The 20,695-nt window shown below is 40.1% G+C and overlaps 1 protein-coding gene across 5 annotated transcripts in view; it reads left to right on the forward strand.

Annotated features, from left to right (window-relative positions):
- Positions 1 to 20,695, forward strand: part of LOC139442323 (UTP--glucose-1-phosphate uridylyltransferase-like) — a 105,670-nt gene that overhangs the window by 56,043 nt on the left and 28,932 nt on the right. For 4 of the 5 annotated variants that reach the window (XM_071223117.1, XM_071223115.1, XM_071223116.1 and 1 more), the window contains exons 2-4: positions 14,607 to 14,741; positions 16,000 to 16,107; positions 18,473 to 18,655. In XM_071223117.1, the coding sequence (XP_071079218.1) occupies positions 14,607 to 14,741; positions 16,000 to 16,107; positions 18,473 to 18,655 (426 nt within the window). Of the gene's footprint in view, positions 1 to 14,606; positions 14,742 to 14,911; positions 14,920 to 15,999; positions 16,108 to 18,472; positions 18,656 to 20,695 lie in introns of those variants that run through there. The other variant, XM_071223118.1, reaches the window with a different exon arrangement.

Raw genomic sequence — 20,695 nt, forward strand, 5'->3', positions numbered from 1 at the left:
ATCACCATGTTGCCACAACATTCTCCTTCCATTATAATGCCTACATCACCATGTTGCCACAACATTCTCCCTCCATTATAATGCCTACATCACCATGTTGCCACAACATTCTCCCTCCATTATAATGCCTACATCACCATGTTGCCACAACATTCTCCCTCTATTATAATGCCTACATCACCATGTTGCCACAACATTCTCCCTCCATGCCTACATCACCATATTGCCACAACATTGTTATAATAAACTGTCACACAACACCAAGATATGATTGTAATTAGGGCTGGGACGGGTAACTCGGGTACTCGGTCCGGGTGGGTCTTGAGTAGGACCCGGGTACCCACAGGACTACCCGGACCCGTGATTAGTCACGTGATATATATTGTTTAATGACAAAAATTATCTAAATCTCTATGGTTACACTATAAGTCACTAATATTCCCATTTCTTTCTGACAATGCACCCATTCCTTCTTAATTCTATATGTTTGAATAAAGATAAAACTTCATGCATTAAACTTCAGTGTATGCATGAGCGGATCCTTTTACACTTGTATAAATACATTTTGCCAGGGTTACGGTCAAACTTTTCCAAATCAGTCAGTTTGTACCTATCTCTAAATATCTACAGGCACCCGGGTAGGGTCAGGTAATAGGGGGGTGGGTACCCGGGTAGTAAATTTGGACCCGTCCCAGCCCTAATTGTAATCATACAATATTACAGCTCCCCAAATAGATATTTACCAAGAAAGACATGACTTTAAAAGCAAGGTAATTTATTCATGCGTATGAACTATGAATAATACAAGGGACGGCTAGTTGAAACATGTTGATGTGGAATTTAAGATGTTCATATTCAGAGGAGGTGGGGAATGTATGAATGTGTCTTAAAGATTAAGGAGTTGATCATGCACCAGGACACTTAACATTGGTGGTTTTCAGGACATCCTGTTGTACAGGAACACACCACATTGGGCCAGCATTACCCTTGTATATACCAACAGGATTTATTTCATCAGGTTTCAGCCAATCACTTTTCTAATTACCTATAAATCCTATAAAGTTATATCATTGGGTGTGTCTTGACCGAATCACCGGTCGATTCCAAGAAAACGTGTGTACAGCTGATTGCTGTTTCCGGCTTAGTTTACGAGAAAATACACAAGGTAATCTTAATCCCTAGATATAAAACAATGCCTAGCAGGACAATGAATACTATTTAAACGGTAAATAAACATGTCTGGTGATTTTTTATCTCAAATTTCGAATTTGCACTGACGAAGTTTCTCAGCACCCGTTCGTTTGCCGGACTTCGCTGAAAGGGTACGGTGTAAATTTTTTCTGCGCATAATATTCAAATTTCTTTTTTTCCAAAATATTGAACGCGCTAGAGGGGGGTGCGCATTATACATGGGTGCGCACTATACTCAAGAAAATACGGTAATTAACCAGGAAGCACCATGTATTGACTCATGTCTACTCCAAGTTGGACTGTACATGATTGGTTGAGCAATTTAAACTGTTCTTCAACCACGATGTTAGATGTGTGAGGAAAGGTACGAGATATAATTGCACTTTTCAGAACTGTTAATGTGGCAAATACCAACTTTCTATCTAAAATTCTATGGTGAAGAAGTAGGCCAAGGTTCGACTCGATGTAGCGCTGTGTATTTTTCTCAAATTTGAGATAAGCGAGCATATTTAAATGTATTTATATCATGTGGTGGTCGGGACTGGAGAATAGGTTTGAGATATCGGTACATGTGAGATAACGGGGTTCGAGATAACACTGAGGTTTGGCTGTGTATGGAAAAGTATGACGGCCTGGGGGAGGGTCTTCAGAGATGGCCTAGATCATGTAGATAGTTATACATGTTGAGCATGTTTAATAGTCTGGCAGAGAGGACAAAATCCAAGAATTAGGGGATAAAGTTTTTTTTATTGCTGGATTTGTTTAAGTACACATTCTAGGTTATGAAATTGACTGATGACACTCTGTCATATTTGGGCATTTTAAAATATTCAAGATGGCCGCCAAGGCGGCCGCTAAAACATGAAAATATCTCTTCCGTGCTAATTGTATGGAATATGGGACTACTTTTGGTGCATATCACTATTGTTTTGCCATCAACATATTAGAATATGTTATTCTTAATGAAATAGTTTCATTTGGAAATGTAATTAATAAAAATAATAGGCAATATTGTCTATGAAAAACCCCAAATCAGTATATATCGTTATATATACATTTGTTATTATATTATTCAGTGTCAACTGGGATGCTTGTGGATTTTCTAACGATTGTTAATGTTCTATAGTTACAAAATAAGATAAATTCCCACTGCATTTTGAAATCAAATTATAAAAAACAACAATTAAAACTGATTAATTGGTTAGCGTCTAGAAAGTGTCCGGAAAAGCGTCGAGTTTTTCAAGCGTAAAATGGACGGAAAAACGATGCTTTTTGCTCCGCCTTGTACAACTGTTAACGGCCAATCAGATGGCGCTGGTCCCCCGACGCACGTGATACCCAAGGCTTCTTTTCGGAAGCATTAAGTTTCGTATTTCTGGCAGGCCTTGCTCTAGTATCTGTCGCGCGCAGTGCAGCGAGATTTGCTGATAAGTCAGTTTTAGGATATGTAACATGTTAATGGAATTCAGACACACGCCAAGAAGTCAAACCAAACCATGCTACCAAGTTTATTGAGATAACATATCCCTCCGCTATGCACAGTTACCTCTATCGGATAATGGGTTGTGTTTCATTTGGTTATAACAGTAACTAATTTTGTAATGTGAAGTTTACACGATATACGGCTTTTCCATAGGACGAGAGGTGGGTCACATGACGTTTATCAGGTGACTGTATTCTTGAAATTACGTAAACACTGACTACTTCCACATTCCTGGGGAAAACCCTGGGAATTCCCAAGTACGAATTCATACAGAAGCGTTGTTTTTCATCATTTAGACCCTTTAATTTTGAACGTAGCGTCTTAGCATACTCTGGGATAAGTCATAGAGTTTGGTTGCATGCCGTTCAAGGATACCCATCCTAGAGAAAAAAAACAACCCAAAAATCCAAACTATCGTAGTGACAATCTACAGCAATCTATGAATTTACCTTAGTATCTATTTGACACATCTTTACAATCACCTTTCAATGATCGGCCAATTGATCAGTGATGACAAAGGCTTGAAATCGTCACAGGTTAATTAACAACTTCGGAAATATCTCCCGTCACGTTTATCGTGTCGGCCATTTTGTACTTGATGTAAATGTATTACAACGCTCTGTCATTGTGATTGACTTACTGAGGTAGTTCTTAACGGACCTTCTCATCTAATGAGGATATTTTGGGGAATACATTTCTTGTAAACAAACTAAAACAGATGTTTCTCGCTTTGGGGGGAACTATTTTATTCCGGAATGGCCTATTAAAGCTAATAGTAAGTCAAGGCACAATGCGTGTATATGATCTGTTATTATATGTGTTTAACAAATACGGGTTTGGGCGTTAATAAAATACACTGACGCAAGTATACTCTAATCAAATCAATTGGATAATTGAATATGCTTTATTTTACATATTACATAACATCACTACACAAAATTTGGACAGTTGCAGTAACACACTACGGTGATCGCATTAAACACCACTTTGAACAGTATTTTAGTTATATCACGGTGTATCAGACTGATGTGGGATACAAATCCGAAGTGGTTCAGGCCATCCAACGGGTGTTCGCGAAAGGTGAGCGTATTCTGCCATACAGGTGGCACCCGTCACAAACACATGCAAGGACAAGTCAACCTGAACAAAGCACGGAAACACACAATGATGCCCGTCCTCACTATTACCGAGCATGTAAATTATATTGTCCGTCAAAAACATGGACGAGTATAAGCAATATGTTCCTACAGGTAATACATGTCATACATTTGACAAAATGTATTGGCTCAGAGCATTATTGTTCATCACAGCGTATAGACTCGGCATGCAGATGAACTCATCAGCGCATTTTTACACTTTATCTTTTAACTGGCATGTTAAACTTCTATTTCATAACTCAGTTTTATTTGCACGGATCACTATGGAATCTTGGAAGGGACATTGTCGCGTTGTCGTATTGCCGCATTGACGCCTTTACAAAAACAAGCAAACACACTGTATACTGCATGTTGTATACAGTATATTGCAGTTGATATACTGTATACTGCATGTCATACTGATTTGCGGAAAAGCTGCAACTTTCAAGATTCAAGATTCAACTTGCATTTATTTCATATACAACAGACCGCCGTCATATATCACTGGAATGCTGCTGAGAGCGGCGTTAAAACAACTTGTTTTCATAATGGAGCGCTGCAGTCATTTAAATTGGAACCGTATACATGTGTTGTACCAACTCAATCACTCTGTTTCGAATATTCAGCAGCAAAAATATATAATAACCAGCTGTGAGGAGAGATATAAGATTTTTATAAGCAGTCAAATATGGATGATAAAGGACCCCTCACTGATTAGGTTCTTGTTTACTTAAGAGCAGAGTTGGACATGTTAGATGATATAACGGTATCCTCCCAGATCGCCTAATTTCTCCCCACAAGGTACCAAAATACAATTAGGTGATGTGGGTATGCCATGCCTGGATGAGATTTATAATTAGGTAATGTGTGTAGTTGGAACAGTCCACTTTACTGAATGAAGGGATGACAAGACAGCCAGAGATACATAGTTTTACATATTTTAATCAACAATGTATTATAACAAGTAGCCTCTATCAAAAACTATGTGTCTCTGTGTCTCTTGTTGAATTAGCATTAGATAAGGTTGAGAAATAATTTGGAAAGTGTGTCGTCTCCGCCCCCAGCTGGCGCCATCACAAATCGTCAATCACCCACTGACCCATAGCCCCGACAGCTGAATGTCCTGCTATTTTTTCACAAATTAAACTACCAGCGGCGGTATTGAATTAAACATATTTTATTTCGGAAAACCAAATGGATTAGGCACAAGTCACACACTTACGAGGCCTTCTCCTATTACATTGTAGCTCCAGTGTCTGCTTCAACCAACTCACTAACCGTGTTGTTGATGATGATTGTATGTATGTGAAGAAAACCTTGAGCCAATATTCATTTTTGAAAGTTCAGAATTATCCTTAAAAAGAATGCCGTGCTTGTTGACTTTATAATGTTTCGACAGGCATTTTGCCAGTTATCTTGCTTATTTAAGAATCAAATTATGTTTTAAATGATACCAGTTCATTTAGAATACCATATTCTAATTAGTTGAAATCAAAATATTAGTGATTTGCTCCAAAAGTGGTATCATATTCCATACTGTTAGCAAGGAAGCGATATTTTCATGTTTTGGCGGCCATCTTGTCGGCCATCTTGAATATTTCAAAATGCCCAAAGATGACAGAGTGTCATCAGTCAGTTTCATAATCTAGAGTACATCATTAAACAAATCCAGCAATAAAAAAACTTTATCCCCTAATTCTGGGTTGGGGGAAAATATTCATTTCTCTGCCGGACTATAAGGTTTATTAAATGACTTCCCTCCTGGCTTTTGTCACACCAGCAGAGCTCCAGATAAGCTGCGTATCTACGTAACTGGCATCAGAAATGCAGAAATACGCAGTAAAATAAAATCCAAGCGTATCAAATACGCAACGAACATTACAGATACGCTACAAAAATAAAACTTGTGCGTCATTTCAAAATATTGTGAAGTATCCCTGCGTTATCAATTAGCAAATCAGCAACTTATTTTGAAATTATAAACGGGCATTCTGTCCACCTTGCCAAACTCCATGATGACAGTTACATCATGATCATTTGCCATCACACTTTCTTGTGGAAGTATCGTGATATTTTTGAGTCCGATAAAGCTCTCGAACCTACACGACACCAGTTTGGAGGGACTAGATGAATAGTGTTTATAAATATAGAACTTAAATACCCTCATGTGTAAAAACTAGTGGGTAACAGAAATTTGAATACCCAGATAGAATTACTGATACCCAATGCTTTTAAAATGCATGGGTAAAATACCCACAACACCAAAAGCTTATCTAGAGCTCTGCACCGGTGAACAGTTTAAACCTATGCTGGCTGATGTATTGTACACTTAATATAACCTGTCACAAATAAGTGTTTTTGTGTGGTCTGATGACAGTAGAATTTTTTTATGAGTCTGGATGAAGGTAACTTATTGTCTGTCTCAGCAGACTTGGAAGTAGAAGATTTATGTCACAGTATTGTCCTCCCACTGAGCCATTTTGGGGGAAATAGCAAATAAGGAAAGCAATTTATGGATGTCAACTTCTTTATCATGAGGAACACAACGTTTCGGAGTATATGCTTACTCCTTCATCATTCATCCCATGAAAGTGTAAGTATATACCGTATTCGACGTAATAAGCACCCAAGGCGCTCACAAAATTAGAAATAAGGGGCTCTTATTAGAAAATAATTTTAGTGAAAGAGCTGAAAGATTGTAAATTTCGTGGTTTATGCTGACAGCCTGAAATGATACAAAAGAAAAGTCACGACAGATATATTTTTGCAGAATTTATTTGCCCGTAATTAAGGGTGCATATAGCACACAAGTGCATATTATACACGAATAAATAAGTCTTGTGTACATTGATCAATCAGAAGGGTGCTAATTGGGATTGTTCCCTCATAAGCCTATATAAGCCGTGGGCGCTTATTAGAGCTGGGCGCTTATTACGTTGAATACGGTACACTGAAACGATGTGTTCCTCATAATAAAGACGTTGAAATCCATAAATTATCTTCCTTATGTGTGCATCACTTTTAAATGCTTTCTAAGACTTGAAATAGCAAATGTTAAAACAAGAGGAATAGTCTACAGTCTTCTCAGTCACCTCTGTGGTCTAGTGGTAGAGCGTCCGCCCAGAGAAAGGAAGTTCCGGGGTTTGATCCCCGCCCACGTCATACCAAAAGACGTTAAAAGATGGTACTTGTTGTTACCCTGTCTGGTGCTCGGCATAAAGGGGCTAAAACAAGGACTGGTCGGCTCGGAGTCAGTATACTGTGTCTGAGTGGGGTATTCATGTTAAACTGTGGCATGGTATCTCAGTGAGCTAGCACTATAAATCGGCATCAGTCCGGACTAGTACAAGCAGCCACACAAACACACACACATACATGCACGTCGGTATATAAGTGCAATAATCTTGGACGCGACGTTAAACCCAATTTCACCTCACCTCACCTTACCTCAAAAGAAGTTAGGGGCGGTCGTGGAGCCTTGTTTTTAAAGCGTTCATTTCACCTCACCTGATCATATTAAATGTCAAATTCAACCATTAGCAAGTCTATCATATTCTTTTCTTCTGGTTTGCTGGTATGACCAAGACAGGCTTTACGTTCATTTGATGTTTTTGTAAAGGAATAATGTTCAGTGTGAATTAAGCATCAGTGTGTGACGTGTGTTTAACGTTTCATCGGTTCAGCCATATAGTGACGATTTCAGTTCAGCATTAAATAAACCTCCATGTTGCTGTGAATGTATTCAGTTATCCACATACAGGGATAATTCTAGGACGGGGCCTTGTGCTTTTAATCCCTACAATTGCCTAGATCGTTGCTCATGATGTCAGTCACTGGATTGTCTTATCCAGACTCGATTATTTACAGACCGCCGCCATATAGCTGGAATATTGCTGAGTGAGATGTTAAACAACAAACAAACAAACAAACTTTTAATCCCTAAATTTGAAAAAAGGACCACATTTTTAAATGTGTTTCTAGGTTTGTCTTCCCCATACCCGGGCTCGTGGGTTTCACTGAAGTGGTAAACGTCTGAGGACTGCATCACTTCAGGCTTTCCTCCCACATTAAGCTGACATGCCTTGATATGGATGGAATGCTGTTAAAAGCGGCGTTAAACCCAACTCACTCACTCAGCTGCATGATAAGTGAAGATGCATCCATTGATACCGCCTTCCCAACTGAGGATAGAGGTTGTTTCACCCACATACCAGAAGTGTTTCTTATGCATTGCATCACATCGTATTAAACCTCTACTGTTTAACCTCCATTTGGTAAACCTCCTAATGAACCTCCTCCTGTTTAACCTCCATTTGGTAAACCTCATATTGAACTCCTTCATTTTGATCCTCATCAGATGTATCACTGTATCGCCAATTTTAGCCTGATGATACTATAAGGATAGACTACTTCTATTGATTCTAATTTGCATTCTGAATCAAGTTTCACAAAGTAATACAGTCGTGCCTCGTTTATACCGACACCTGCGTCATTTCACAATTCGTCCGTATAAACGAATTTCCGTATAACTAAAACCAGCTTCTTACTGGAAGAGTTACTTCCCTTCAATTATGCAACTCATGACAGATGACAGAACAAACAGATACATCCACTCAAATTTCTCTTTTTTCGCGTGCTGTAACTGTGTGTCGCTTACGTTTCGCTGGTTGACAGTGTAACTCAGTGTCACTTGGTTAATTGACTTCTCACGAATCAAAGGATTACCACCAGCAGAAGTGTATTGTCCGGAAAAGTGAGACAATTTTGTGTGTATTTCAGTGTTTTGTGTTATGAAAATGACCGTCCGGTTCCGGAAACTGAATTTCCGTATATAAGGGTAAATTTATATAGTAATTATTTCGTTTTGAATGAAAATCGTTCGGGAACCGAGGTTTCCGGATATCTGAAGTCCGTATAAGCGGGGCACGACTGTATTTACAAAGTTTTGCAACAACCCAGACTAAAACTACCCCTACTATTGACTTATAAGCATTACCTTGCCACCTGTTCTGATACAGGTATTAAATCTGATTGCATGATACTATTAAAGACTAGACCAGTGAAGATCCGGGGTAGAATAGGTCTTCAGCAACCCATGCTTGCCGTAAAAGGCGATTATGTTTGTCGTAAGAGGCGACTAACGTGATCGGGTGGTCAGGCTCGCTGACTTGGTTGATGCAGGTCATCATATTTCATTTTTCTTGATTGATGCTCATGATATCAATCACTGGATTTACTGGTCCAGACTTGATTATTTACAGACCTCTTATAGATGGATTATTGCTGAGTGCGGTGTTCAACAAACAAGCAAATCATGCTGAATCTCTTCACCTATTGATGTTAACAAATGGTTAAAGCTCATGTTTAACTTCACCATGAACATTTTATGGGTGTATTCTTATGTTGATGGCATGTTTATTAGGTAGTACTTCTTTGTAGGAAAGTTCTAGATAACACGGACAAAATATGATAATATATGCAGACCCTGACAAGTATGCTAGGGTGCAGAATTTAACACTAGGAAATGCAACCGTAGGCCAGTAAAATCAGAATTTAACCCATTGTTAGGGTGAATTATTCATAGCCATTATTGCAACGATCAGTCTTGAATGACAAAACTTTATTGCTGTTGTGATTTACATGATGATATCTCCCAAGGGAGTTCCTGGGGCAGAATAGAAACATCAAGTATATATAGATCAGTTAAGTAAGGATAAGAATTTATGGATGAACAACTTCTTTATTACACTTAAGAGCGATGTTTCGGTGTAGGTTTTAACACCGTTATCAGGCAAGGGTGTTAGAACCTACACCGAAACATCGCTCTGAATTGTAATAAAGAAGTTGTTCATCCATAAATTCTTATCCTTACTTAGTACTCCAACTTCTAAATGCCTATCAAAGAAGTTAATATATCAGTTGTTTGGGAAACATCTTTGTTGAGTGTGATAGTTGTGATGTTGTGTTGCGATGGTATGTGTTGTTATGGTATGTGTCGTGATGGTATGTGTTGTGATGGTATGTGTTGTGATGGTATGTGTTATGGTAGGTGTTGTGATGGTAGGTGTTATGGTAGGTGTTGTGATGGTAGGTGTTGTGATGGTATGTGTTGTGATGGTATGTGTCGTGATGGTATGTGTCGTGATGGTATGTGTTTTGATGGTATGTGTCGTGATGGTAGGTGTTGTGATGGTATGTGTTGTGATGTTGTACTGTGATGGTATGTGTCGTGATGGTAGGTGTTGTGATGGTAGGTGTTGTGATGGTATGTGTTGTGATGGTATGTGTCGTGATGGTATGTGTCGTGATGGTATGTGTCGTGATGGTATGTGTTGTGATGGTATGTGTTGCGATGGTAGGTGTTGCGATGGTATGTGTTGCGATGGTATGTGTTGTGATGGTATGTGTTGCGATGGTATGTGTTGTGATGGTATGTGTTGTGATGGTATGTGTCGTGATGGTATGTGTTGCGATGGTATGTGTTGCGATGGTATGTGTTGCGATGGTATGTGTTGTGATGTCACATGTCTCTTTGAGCCCTGAATCATGGGGTTGATGCTCACACTATCAACCACTGGTGAACTTGGACCAGGAATTATTGACTGTGAATGCTAACTTAACAATTCCCCATTTGTGAGTGACATTCTGAGCATTGTTAAATTTATAGAGTGTAACTGTTTCAAGTCAGGATGTAACGATTCACCAATACAATGATGCATTGATAATATTATCAGATGATACGATATGTAATACACATACACATGTATTATCATATCATATTTTTTTTATCCGGTATTGTTTTGCACATGGGGGCGTGGGGGAGGGGGGGGTGGAGGGCACGGTTGGCCCAGTCATCTGTGGCGCTGCGATTCGCTGTGCAGAGTTGCGTCCCTTGGGATCCAAGAAGCCTAAGATTGTGGGTTCGAATCCCGGTTCGCCCCGATTATGTTTCTAGGTTTGTCAGCACCATAACCGTGCTTGTGGGTTTCACCGAAGTGGTAAAAGTCTCAGATCTGCATCACTTCGGGCTTTCCTCCCACATTAAGCTGACGCCGCGATATAACTGGAATACTATTAAAAGCGGAGTTAAACCCAACTCTCTCACTCAATTCACACATGGACCCATTCATAGTTGTATCGTGACATCCCTAGTTTCAATTTTTATTATATTCTCCAGTGTGAAAGAATGAGTTTTCTGAAGTTAAGTAAAGTGATATTTTCATTGCAGTGAACATAACACTTGCTATTTCACTGTAGTGAGCATAACACTTTTACAAAACTGTTGTCATACAAGAGTTACCTCCCTTCAATTTGTCTCCCTTTATCGTTCGTGTCTAGCCCGTAAACAAATTGTTTTACCTGAGTTCCACATTGACAAGGCGAGATAATGACAGATGGTCATTTATGGAGTAAATATCACTTCTTGTAGTTGGTTATTATCTTGTCAATCGAGACTGTTCGTTTCGCAAAATGCCATTTTTGCTACTTGACCAGCGTGTATTCTTTCGCTTCCAAAGGTGGTCTCTTAGTTTTCAAGAATATTATTTGTTAAGCTTCATTTTGTATATAATCATATCTAAATGTATGATGAAGAATTTTCATAACCCAAAATATTTTTTGATACTTTAGTTTATATTCTTTAAAATTTTGCAAACACAACGCTACTTTCTTAGTCGCAAACACAAGGAGTTGTGAATGGTCCCTGTGTGTTAGGTGGGGAGAGTTTACCTTTCAAGGTTTTACATTTGTAATGAAATGATTTAAGTTTCGGGTAGTCAACTACTCACAAAGTATGTAATAAACAGGATATTTCAATTGTCGAGTGAAATACCATGTTTCTCTCATCCAGTGATTGGGGAAGGAGATATTTTCATTCATGCGTACGCCACTCGTGAAAATATCTCTTTTGCCCAGAGCTCTAGATAAGCTGCGTATCTGCGTAAAGTACGCATCAGAAATGCAGACATACACAGTAAAATCAAATCCAAGCGTATCAAATACGCAACGAACATTACAGATATGCTACAAAAATAAAACTTGTGCGTATCATCAAAATATTGTGAAGGAACTCTGCGTATCGATTAGCAAATTAACAACTTATTTTGAAATTATAAACAGGCATTCCGTCAACCTTGCCCAACTCCACGATGACAGTTACATCATGATCATTTGCCATCACACTTTCTTGTGGAAGTATCGTGGTATTTTTTAGTCCTATAAAGCTCTCGAACCCACACGACACCAGTTTGGAGGGACTAGATGAATAGTGTTTTTAAATATTGAACTTAAATACCCACATGTGTAAAAATTAGTGGGTAACAGAAATTTGAATACCCAGATAGAATTACTGATACCCAATGCTTTTAAAATGCATGGGTAAAATACCCACAACACCAAAAGCTTATCTGGACCTCTGCTTGCCCCTGTCACTGGATGAGAGAAACATATTTCACTTGACACATGTAATATCCTATATATATACTGTTTGAATATGTCACTATATCGACTATTATAATGCCTCAAAGAGAGTGACCAATCAAGGAGCAGAACTACTAACCCGAAATGAGCCCGCATATATCGTCAGTAAAATCCAAGATGGTTGTTACTGACCTAATATGAGACCGTATACGGTCAGTAACAGCCATTTTGGATTTTCCAACACCCACCTCACATATTTCTCATGAAAATTCTCGAACATAAATGTGTTATTTGACACTGTTATGTTTTTTAATATCATTAATTGTTTACAAAGATATTCATTTTTAAAGTAACCACGTTTGTGATTTTATTAATAGATTAAAGAGTCAAACTCTTACAACGGAGGTCACTGAATTACATATAGCAAAATCATAGAACATAATATAGGATGCGACACAAACAAGAATAATGACACCAGTGACGTCACATAGCAATAGATAGCAGCCCGTTGTTACAGTGGCCAACAGAATTCTGATCACATGCGGGCATTTTTATGATAATTCTATTCATTACTGCTATAATACTTGTTTGAGTGTTCACAATTAGTACATTCTATATCCCATTGTCAACGTTTGTGTTTTCATTAAAGTGTTGTATGGGAAACACACATACCGTATTGGACATAATAAGCGCCCAGGGCGCTCTCAAAATTAGAAATAGTGGGCTCTTATTAGAATGTTATTTTGGTGGAAAAAACAGAGTTTTTAAGATAAATTTTGTGGTTTATGCTGACAGCCTGACTGTTTATATACGACAGATATATTTTTCCAGAATTTAATTGCCCATAATTAAGGGTGCACATAACACACAAGTGCGTATTATTCACGAATAGGGGTCACGGGTGGCCCAGTCGTCTACGGCGCGGCGATTCGCTGTGCAGAGTTGCGTCCCTTGGGCACGCCAGAAACCTATGATTGTCGGTTCGAATCCCGGTTCGCCCCAATTATGTTTCTAGGTTTGTCAGCACCATTCCCGTGCTCGTGGGTTTCACCGAAGTGGTAAACGTCTGAGACCTGCATCACTTCGGGCTTTCCTCCCACATTAAGCTGACACGCCATGATATAACTGGAATACTGTTAAAAGCGGTGTTAAACCCAACTCACTCACTCACTCACTCACTAATCACGAATAAATAAATCTTGTGTACATTGATCAAACTATTTGGGATTGTTCAATTGCCAATATATATTAGCAAATATCGCTGTGGGCGCTTATTAGAGCAGGGCGCTTACTACGTCGAATACGGTATATATATATATATATATATATATATATATATATATATATATATATATGTACTTATCCTGCTATTTATACCAGTTGTAAGTGTAGATTAACAAAATGGCAAAAGATTACAAGATATCGTGTCATAATGTTTACAAGCATGCACTTTTAATTATTTTTTAAGGTTTTCAAAATCTATTACAAGTCTTCTTAAATCAACGTTAGAAACTAACAGTTTAAGTCCACTAGTCCTTATAATGATAACATATAACAAAACCCTTTAAAATGGCAAATTTCTACTAGTCCTTAGGATACCTTAACTATTGGGCAGTTTGGCAAGGACTAAAGGACTGGTGCCAGTTTCAAACACTGTAAATTCTACTCAAAACTTCCTAGAGAGGGATAAGGGAAGGAATCAGTGCAGAACATTCACAACTGTAGAATTCAACATCACATGCACTGAACACAGATCTACTGGGAACCATGGGATTAAGATATCAATGGATTGATTGTACTTGAGATGAAAAGATTCATGTGCATATCCATGGGTTTTGTGTATGCACACCATATGCATGACCTCAATATAACAGTAGTGAGTACACTCCACAAAATAATAATTATCAGCAGAAGAAATACTTATGGTTTAATGATATTATTTTCCTTAGTCCTTCACTGAAACGATAATTTTTAACTTCCAGATTACTAGTGGTACTAATGAATTAGAAGCAACACTTTTTAACATGTCAAGACACCGAAAGATAATTGGTTGGATTCTCTGTTAGATTAAAGATTTTTACACATATTATTCACCATTTTGTACAAACACCGGTTATAAAATGTCATGGAGTAGTCAAATAAAATTGTCACTCAAAAAGTCATTTTGATCCTTTCTTGATTTCTCTTTTTGTGTGTGTGTGTCAGGCTCGATTAACCAACTTAAAAAATATGAGGCCTTAGGAATCTTGGGCTAAGAACAGATGTACACCTGTAGTTGTTGAGCAAAATGATTTTACAGTAATTGAATCATGCTGTCAATGGGTAAGATTCGGTAATTTTTGTAAATGTTTTATTGATTTTGTGAAATGATTTTTCAGACTGCATTTGTTCGAGGGCACCGTCGAACTCCCAGTGACATTGAGTTCAAGGAGCTGACCCGCCGAGATGCTCAGACCGCCATGAACAAGGAGCTGCAGAAGCTGGTGCAGACAGCTGAAGGTGGAATGAAAGATGTGAGTATGTCCTGTAACTTCACACTGGTGTCGTGGATGTACTAAACAGACACTGATGATGTCCTTGCCATGAAGGTGGAATGAAAGATGTGAGTATGTCCTGTAACTTCACACTGGTGTCGTGGATGTATTAAACAGACACTGATGATGTCCTTGCCTTGAAAGTGGAATGAAAGATGTGAGTATGTCCTGTAACTTCACACTGGTGTCGTGGATGTACTAAACAGACACTGATGATGTCCTTGCCATGAAGGTGGTATGAAAGATGTGAGTATTTCCTGTAACTTAACTCTAGAGATATGGATGTATTTAGCCGACGCTTATGATTACGACAGTGAAGAGTCAGTAAGAGTACCAGTCATAACTTTATTAATAATATATAAATGCAAATAAATACCCTATAACCCGCCCTGAAGAACACAGACTGCACATGGATTTCTCAGCAGGAAAACAGCAGGAAAACAGCACAAGTTATCCTCAGCTTTGAAACAGCTGTTTTCTATCAATTTTCAATTTTTTAATTTCTTTTAACATGTTTACAATGGCAGATTGAAAAATGTCGGTAAGATGTACATTTGTTGTAGCAGGATCACAAGTGGTATATGTGGTTTTATGTGATCTTCGTTCAGTTTTATACCACTCGTCCCCAGTTTGTGGTATAAAACCAACGCAGGATGCATCATATTAGTTATTTGCTCCATACGGTGTCATATTAGGTAAGCAGAAAAATATTGGGCGAGGCGTGAGATTTGGCTTGAAATCTCCAGCTGCTGCATTTTGATTTTGAGGTTTGTGGTTTTGAAGTGTGAGGTGAGGTGAAATGGGGTTGAACATCGCGTACAAGATTATTGCACTTATATAGCGACGTGCATCCACGTGTGAGTGTGTGGCTGCTTGTACTAGTCCGGACTGATGCCGATTTATGGTGCTAGCCCACTGAGATACCATGCCACAGTTTAACATGAATACCTCACTCAGACACAGTATACTGACTCTGAGCCGACCGGTCCTTGTTTTAGCCCCTTAATGCCGAGCGCCAGACAGGGTAACAACAAGTACCATCTTTTAACGTCTTTTGGTATGATGCGACCTTGGATCGAACCCCGGACTTTCCTCTATCCAGGACGCTCTGCCACTAGACCACTGATGCGGTCTCATCATTGGAATGTAACAATTTTGGTCATATCCATCCCAACAACCTATTCTTTTTTATAGTTAATTTTGTTTGTAGAATTCAGAAAGTGAATTTAATTTTCAGAAAATCCGGACTGAGTTTGATGGTTTTGAAGGTCTGTTTGCCCGCTTCCTCAGTGAATCAGGTCCATCCGTCATCTGGGATAAGATCAAGCAGCTCTCTGATGAAACTGTAAGTTCAGTGTTCCATGTAATATATATTACCGTATTTTCTTGAGTATACTGCACACCCATGTATAATGCGCACCCCCTCTAGCTGATTCAGTATTTTGGGAAAAAAAATCGAATGTCAAGCGCAGAAAAAAATTACACCTTAGATCTACCCCTTCAGCGAATTCCGGTTAACAAACGGGTGATGAGAAACTTGGTCAGTACAAATTTCGAAATTTGAGATAAAAAATCAGCAGACATGTTTATTTACCGTTTAAATTGTATTTTTTGTTCCGCTAAGCATTGTTTTACATCCAGGGATTAAGATTACCTTGTGTATTTTCTCATAACAAAGCCGGAAACTGCAATCAGCTGTACACACGTTTTCTTGGAATCTACCGGTGATTCGGTCAAAACACACCCAATGATAGGATTTCAATGCAAGGATCTGGAACATTTCATGCATTCAGAATCACTGCTACATGGCCTACATAGTCCCCGTACCTGCGTCAGTAATTTGCATGTTAGTTATTGATGCCCTCCGCTCCGTCCCAGTGAAATGTGTTTCACTCCCAGCTGTGACAAATGATAAATGTTACATGTCGTCAGCATTAGTGTGTAAGATTGATCTGTATAGTATGGTTGAATACATGTGTGAAGATGGGGAGTCAGATAGGGCCAACTGAGGTGAGTCAAATGAGGGATAAACCTACTGTGTTTTCAATTTAGAGGGGTTAAACACAGATTTGATACTCATTCAAGAAAGGGATTTTTCAATCAATATTTTGTAAGTGATTTGGTAGGCTAGTGGTAGGTTAAAGCATTTGTTTGGAGGTGTTTGTGTATTTCACTCATGTTCGTCGCTATGGTGGTCTGCCTACACCAGACCCTGCTCGGATAAAGGAACTACCTGATAGCCTAGCTCTACCCCAACTCTCTAACTGATTCACGATGTGTTTGTGTATTTCCCTCAGGTTCGTCGCTATGGTGGTCTGCCTACACCAGACCCTGCTCGGATATAGGAAGTACCTGATAGCCTACCTCTACCCCAACTCTCTAACTGATTCACGATGTGTCTGTGTATTTCCCTCAGGTTCGTTGCTATGGTGGTCTGCCTACACCAGACCCTGCTCGGATATAGAAACTACCTGATAGCTCCACCCCAACTCTCTAACTGATTCACGAAGTGTCTGTGTATTTCCCTCAGGTTCGTCGCTATGGTGGTCTGCCTACACCAGACCCTGCTCGGATATAGAAACTACCTGATAGCCTAGCTCTACCCCAACTCTCTAACTGATTCACGATGTGTCTGTGTATTTCCCTCAGGTTCGTCGCTATGGTGGTCTGCCTACACCAGACCCTGCTCGGATTAAGGAGCTACCTGATAGCCTAGCTCTACCCCAACTCTCTAACTGATTCACGATGTGTTTGTGTATTTCCCTCAGGTTCGTCGCTATGGTGGTCTGCCTACACCAGACCCTGCTCGGATATAGGAACTACCTGATAGCCTAGCTCTACCCCAACTCTCTAACTGATTCACGATGTGTCTGTGTATTTCCCTCAGGTTCGTTGCTATGGTGGTCTGCCTACACCAGACCCTGCTCGGATATAGAAACTACCTGATAGCTCCACCCCAACTCTCTAACTGATTCACGAAGTGTCTGTGTATTTCCCTCAGGTTCGTCGCTATGGTGGTCTGCCTACACCAGACCCTGCTCGGATATAGAAACTACCTGATAGCCTAGCTCTACCCCAACTCTCTAACTGATTCACGATGTGTCTGTGTATTTCCCTCAGGTTCGTCGCTATGGTGGTCTGCCTACACCAGACCCTGCTCGGATTAAGGAACTACCTGATAGCCTAGCTCTACCCCAACTCTCTAACTGATTCACGAAGTGTCTGTGTATTTCCCTCAGGTTCGTCGCTATGGTGGTCTGCCTACACCAGACCCTGCTCGGATATAGGAACTACCTGATAGCCTAGCTCTACCCCAACTCTCTAACTGATTCACGATGTGTCTGTGTATTTCCCTCAGGTTCGTCGCTATGGTGGTCTGCCTACACCAGACCCTGCTCGGATATAGAAACTACCTGATAGCTCCACCACAACTCTCTAACTGATTCACGATGTGTCTGTGTATTTCCCTCAGGTTCGTCGCTATGGTGGTCTGCCTACACCAGACCCTGCTCGGATATAGAAACTACCTGATAGCCTAGCTCTACCCCAACTCTCTAACTGATTCACGATGTGTCTGTGTATTTCCCTCAGGTTCGTCGCTATGGTGGTCTGCCTACACCAGACCCTGCTCGGATTAAGGAGCTACCTGATAGCCTAGCTCTACCCCAACTCTCTAACTGATTCACGATGTGTCTGTGTATTTCCCTCAGGTTCGTCGCTATGGTGGTCTGCCTACACCAGACCCTGCTCGGATTAAGGAGCTCCTCAACCAGCTTGTGGTCATCAAGCTTAATGGCGGCCTTGGCACGGGAATGGGATGTAAAGGACCAAAGAGTGTCATCTCCGTTCGAAATGAACTCACGTTCCTTGATCTTACTGTACAGCAAATAGAGGTATGCTAACTTTTGGAATTGCCTTTTTGATGTGTGATGAGTGTATCAGGTCCGAACATCTCTTATAGACCTCCAGTGACGTCATCCTATTGTTCTCAATTCAGGTTAAATCTAAAAAAAAGGGACGTTATAATATCCCCGGGATTTTATGTAACAACCCAGGGATATTTGCTATATAATGTGTGATAATATCCTTGGAGTCTATTAATACAACTTCCGTTCAGATTGTAACTTGTAATGAAATGTAAAATCAAATGACAGATGTTATCTTTATATTCCCGAGGATCTAACACGCAACCTTCGTATCTCTAGCCCAGTGAGTGTACTACAGAGGCGCTGATAAATTGTAATACTTTTTAGAATGTCTTGTTCAAGAGCTGTACGCCAGCAACAGATATTTTATGCCAGTTTCCTAAGGTTCATGGAAAGTATGTTTGAAACATCCACATGTTGATAAATGTTGTTTTAAGTTTCTTTTTTCGGCTTATAAGTAGATAAAACTCTTCACCAATTTCCCTCAACACCATGTTCTAGCATTCTGTCATTATTATTTTGGATACATATTTACCCTAAATGCTGAAATTGACCCTGGTTATGAATTATTAAGAATACATCTTTAGACTTTAGAAAAGACATGCAGGAATGTTACATGACTAGTTCAAGTAACAGATGATGCATAAATAGTTCTGCCATTTCTTTCCAAAATAATGATTTCCAAGCAAAATTAGCTCTCTCTTTTTGCAACCATGCATAGCCTGAATATATTGTAAATACATTGTAAATAGTGTTTTGGATAAATGTATTTTTTTTAAGGGGAATACTGGTTTGCGTCTGTGGACAAAAACATTTCTTGTTTATTTTTTTAATTCATTTTTCTTTTTATACTTACGTTAATTCATATAAAAGCAATACAAGCACTCCATGACTGGACAAGGAATACCAGTTGAGCACAACTCCTACAGCAGTTCTGGTTCTTGAATCCATTTAAGGAATTCTTCTAAATATCAGCCCGATCAATTGGTCAGAGTGCCCTGGGAGTCTACAACCAAAGCATGTGACAGGCCCGATCAGTGGGTCAGAGTGCCCTGGGAGTCTACAACCAAAGCATGTGACAGGCCCGATCAGTGGGTCAGAGTGCCCTGGGAGTCTACTACCAAAGCATGTGACAGGCCCGATCAGTGGGTCAGAGTGCCCTGGGGGTCTACAACCAAAGCATGTGACAGGCCCGATCAGTGGGTCAGAGTGACCTGGGAGAGAACAACCAAAGCATGTGACAGGCCCGATCAGTGGGTCAGAGTGCCCTGGGAGTCTACAACCAAAGCATGTGACAGGCCCGATCAGTGGGTCAGAGTGCCCTGGGAGTCTACAACCAAAGCATGTGACAGGCCCGATCAATTGGTCAGAGTGCCCTGGGAGTGTACAACCAAAGCACGTGAGAGGCCCGATCAGTGGGTCAGAGTGCCCTGGGAGTCTACAACCAAAGCATGTGACAGGCCCGATCAGTGGGTCAGAGTGCCCTGGGAGATAAACAACCAAAACATGTGACAGGCCCGATCAGTGGGTCAGATTGCCCTGGGAGTCTACTACCAAAGCATGTGATAGGCCCGATCAGTGGGTCAGAGTGACCTGGGAGTCTACAACCAAAGCATGTTACAGGCCCGATCAATTGGTCAGAGTGCCCTGGGAGTGTACAACCAAAGCATGTGATACGCCCGATCAGTGAGTCAGAGTGCCCTGGGAGATAAACAACCAAAGCATGTGACAGGCCCGATCAGTGGGTCAGAGTGCCCTGGGAGAGTACAACCAAAGCATGTGACAGGCCCGATCAATTGGTCAGAGTGCCCTGGGAGTGTACAACCAAAGCATGTGACAGGCCCGATCAGTGGGTCAGAGTGCTTTGGGAGAGTACAACCAAAGCATGTGACAGGCCCGATCAGTGGGTCAGAGTGCCCTGGGAGTCTACTACCAAAGCATGTGACAGGCCCGATCAGTGGGTCAGAGTGCCCTGGGAGTCTACTACCAAAGCATGTGATAGGCCCG

This window comes from Haliotis cracherodii, unplaced genomic scaffold (genome assembly GCF_022045235.1).
Source record: "Haliotis cracherodii isolate W230 unplaced genomic scaffold, xgHalCrac1.p SCAF_5, whole genome shotgun sequence".
Taxonomy (NCBI): Eukaryota; Metazoa; Mollusca; class Gastropoda; order Lepetellida; family Haliotidae; genus Haliotis; species Haliotis cracherodii.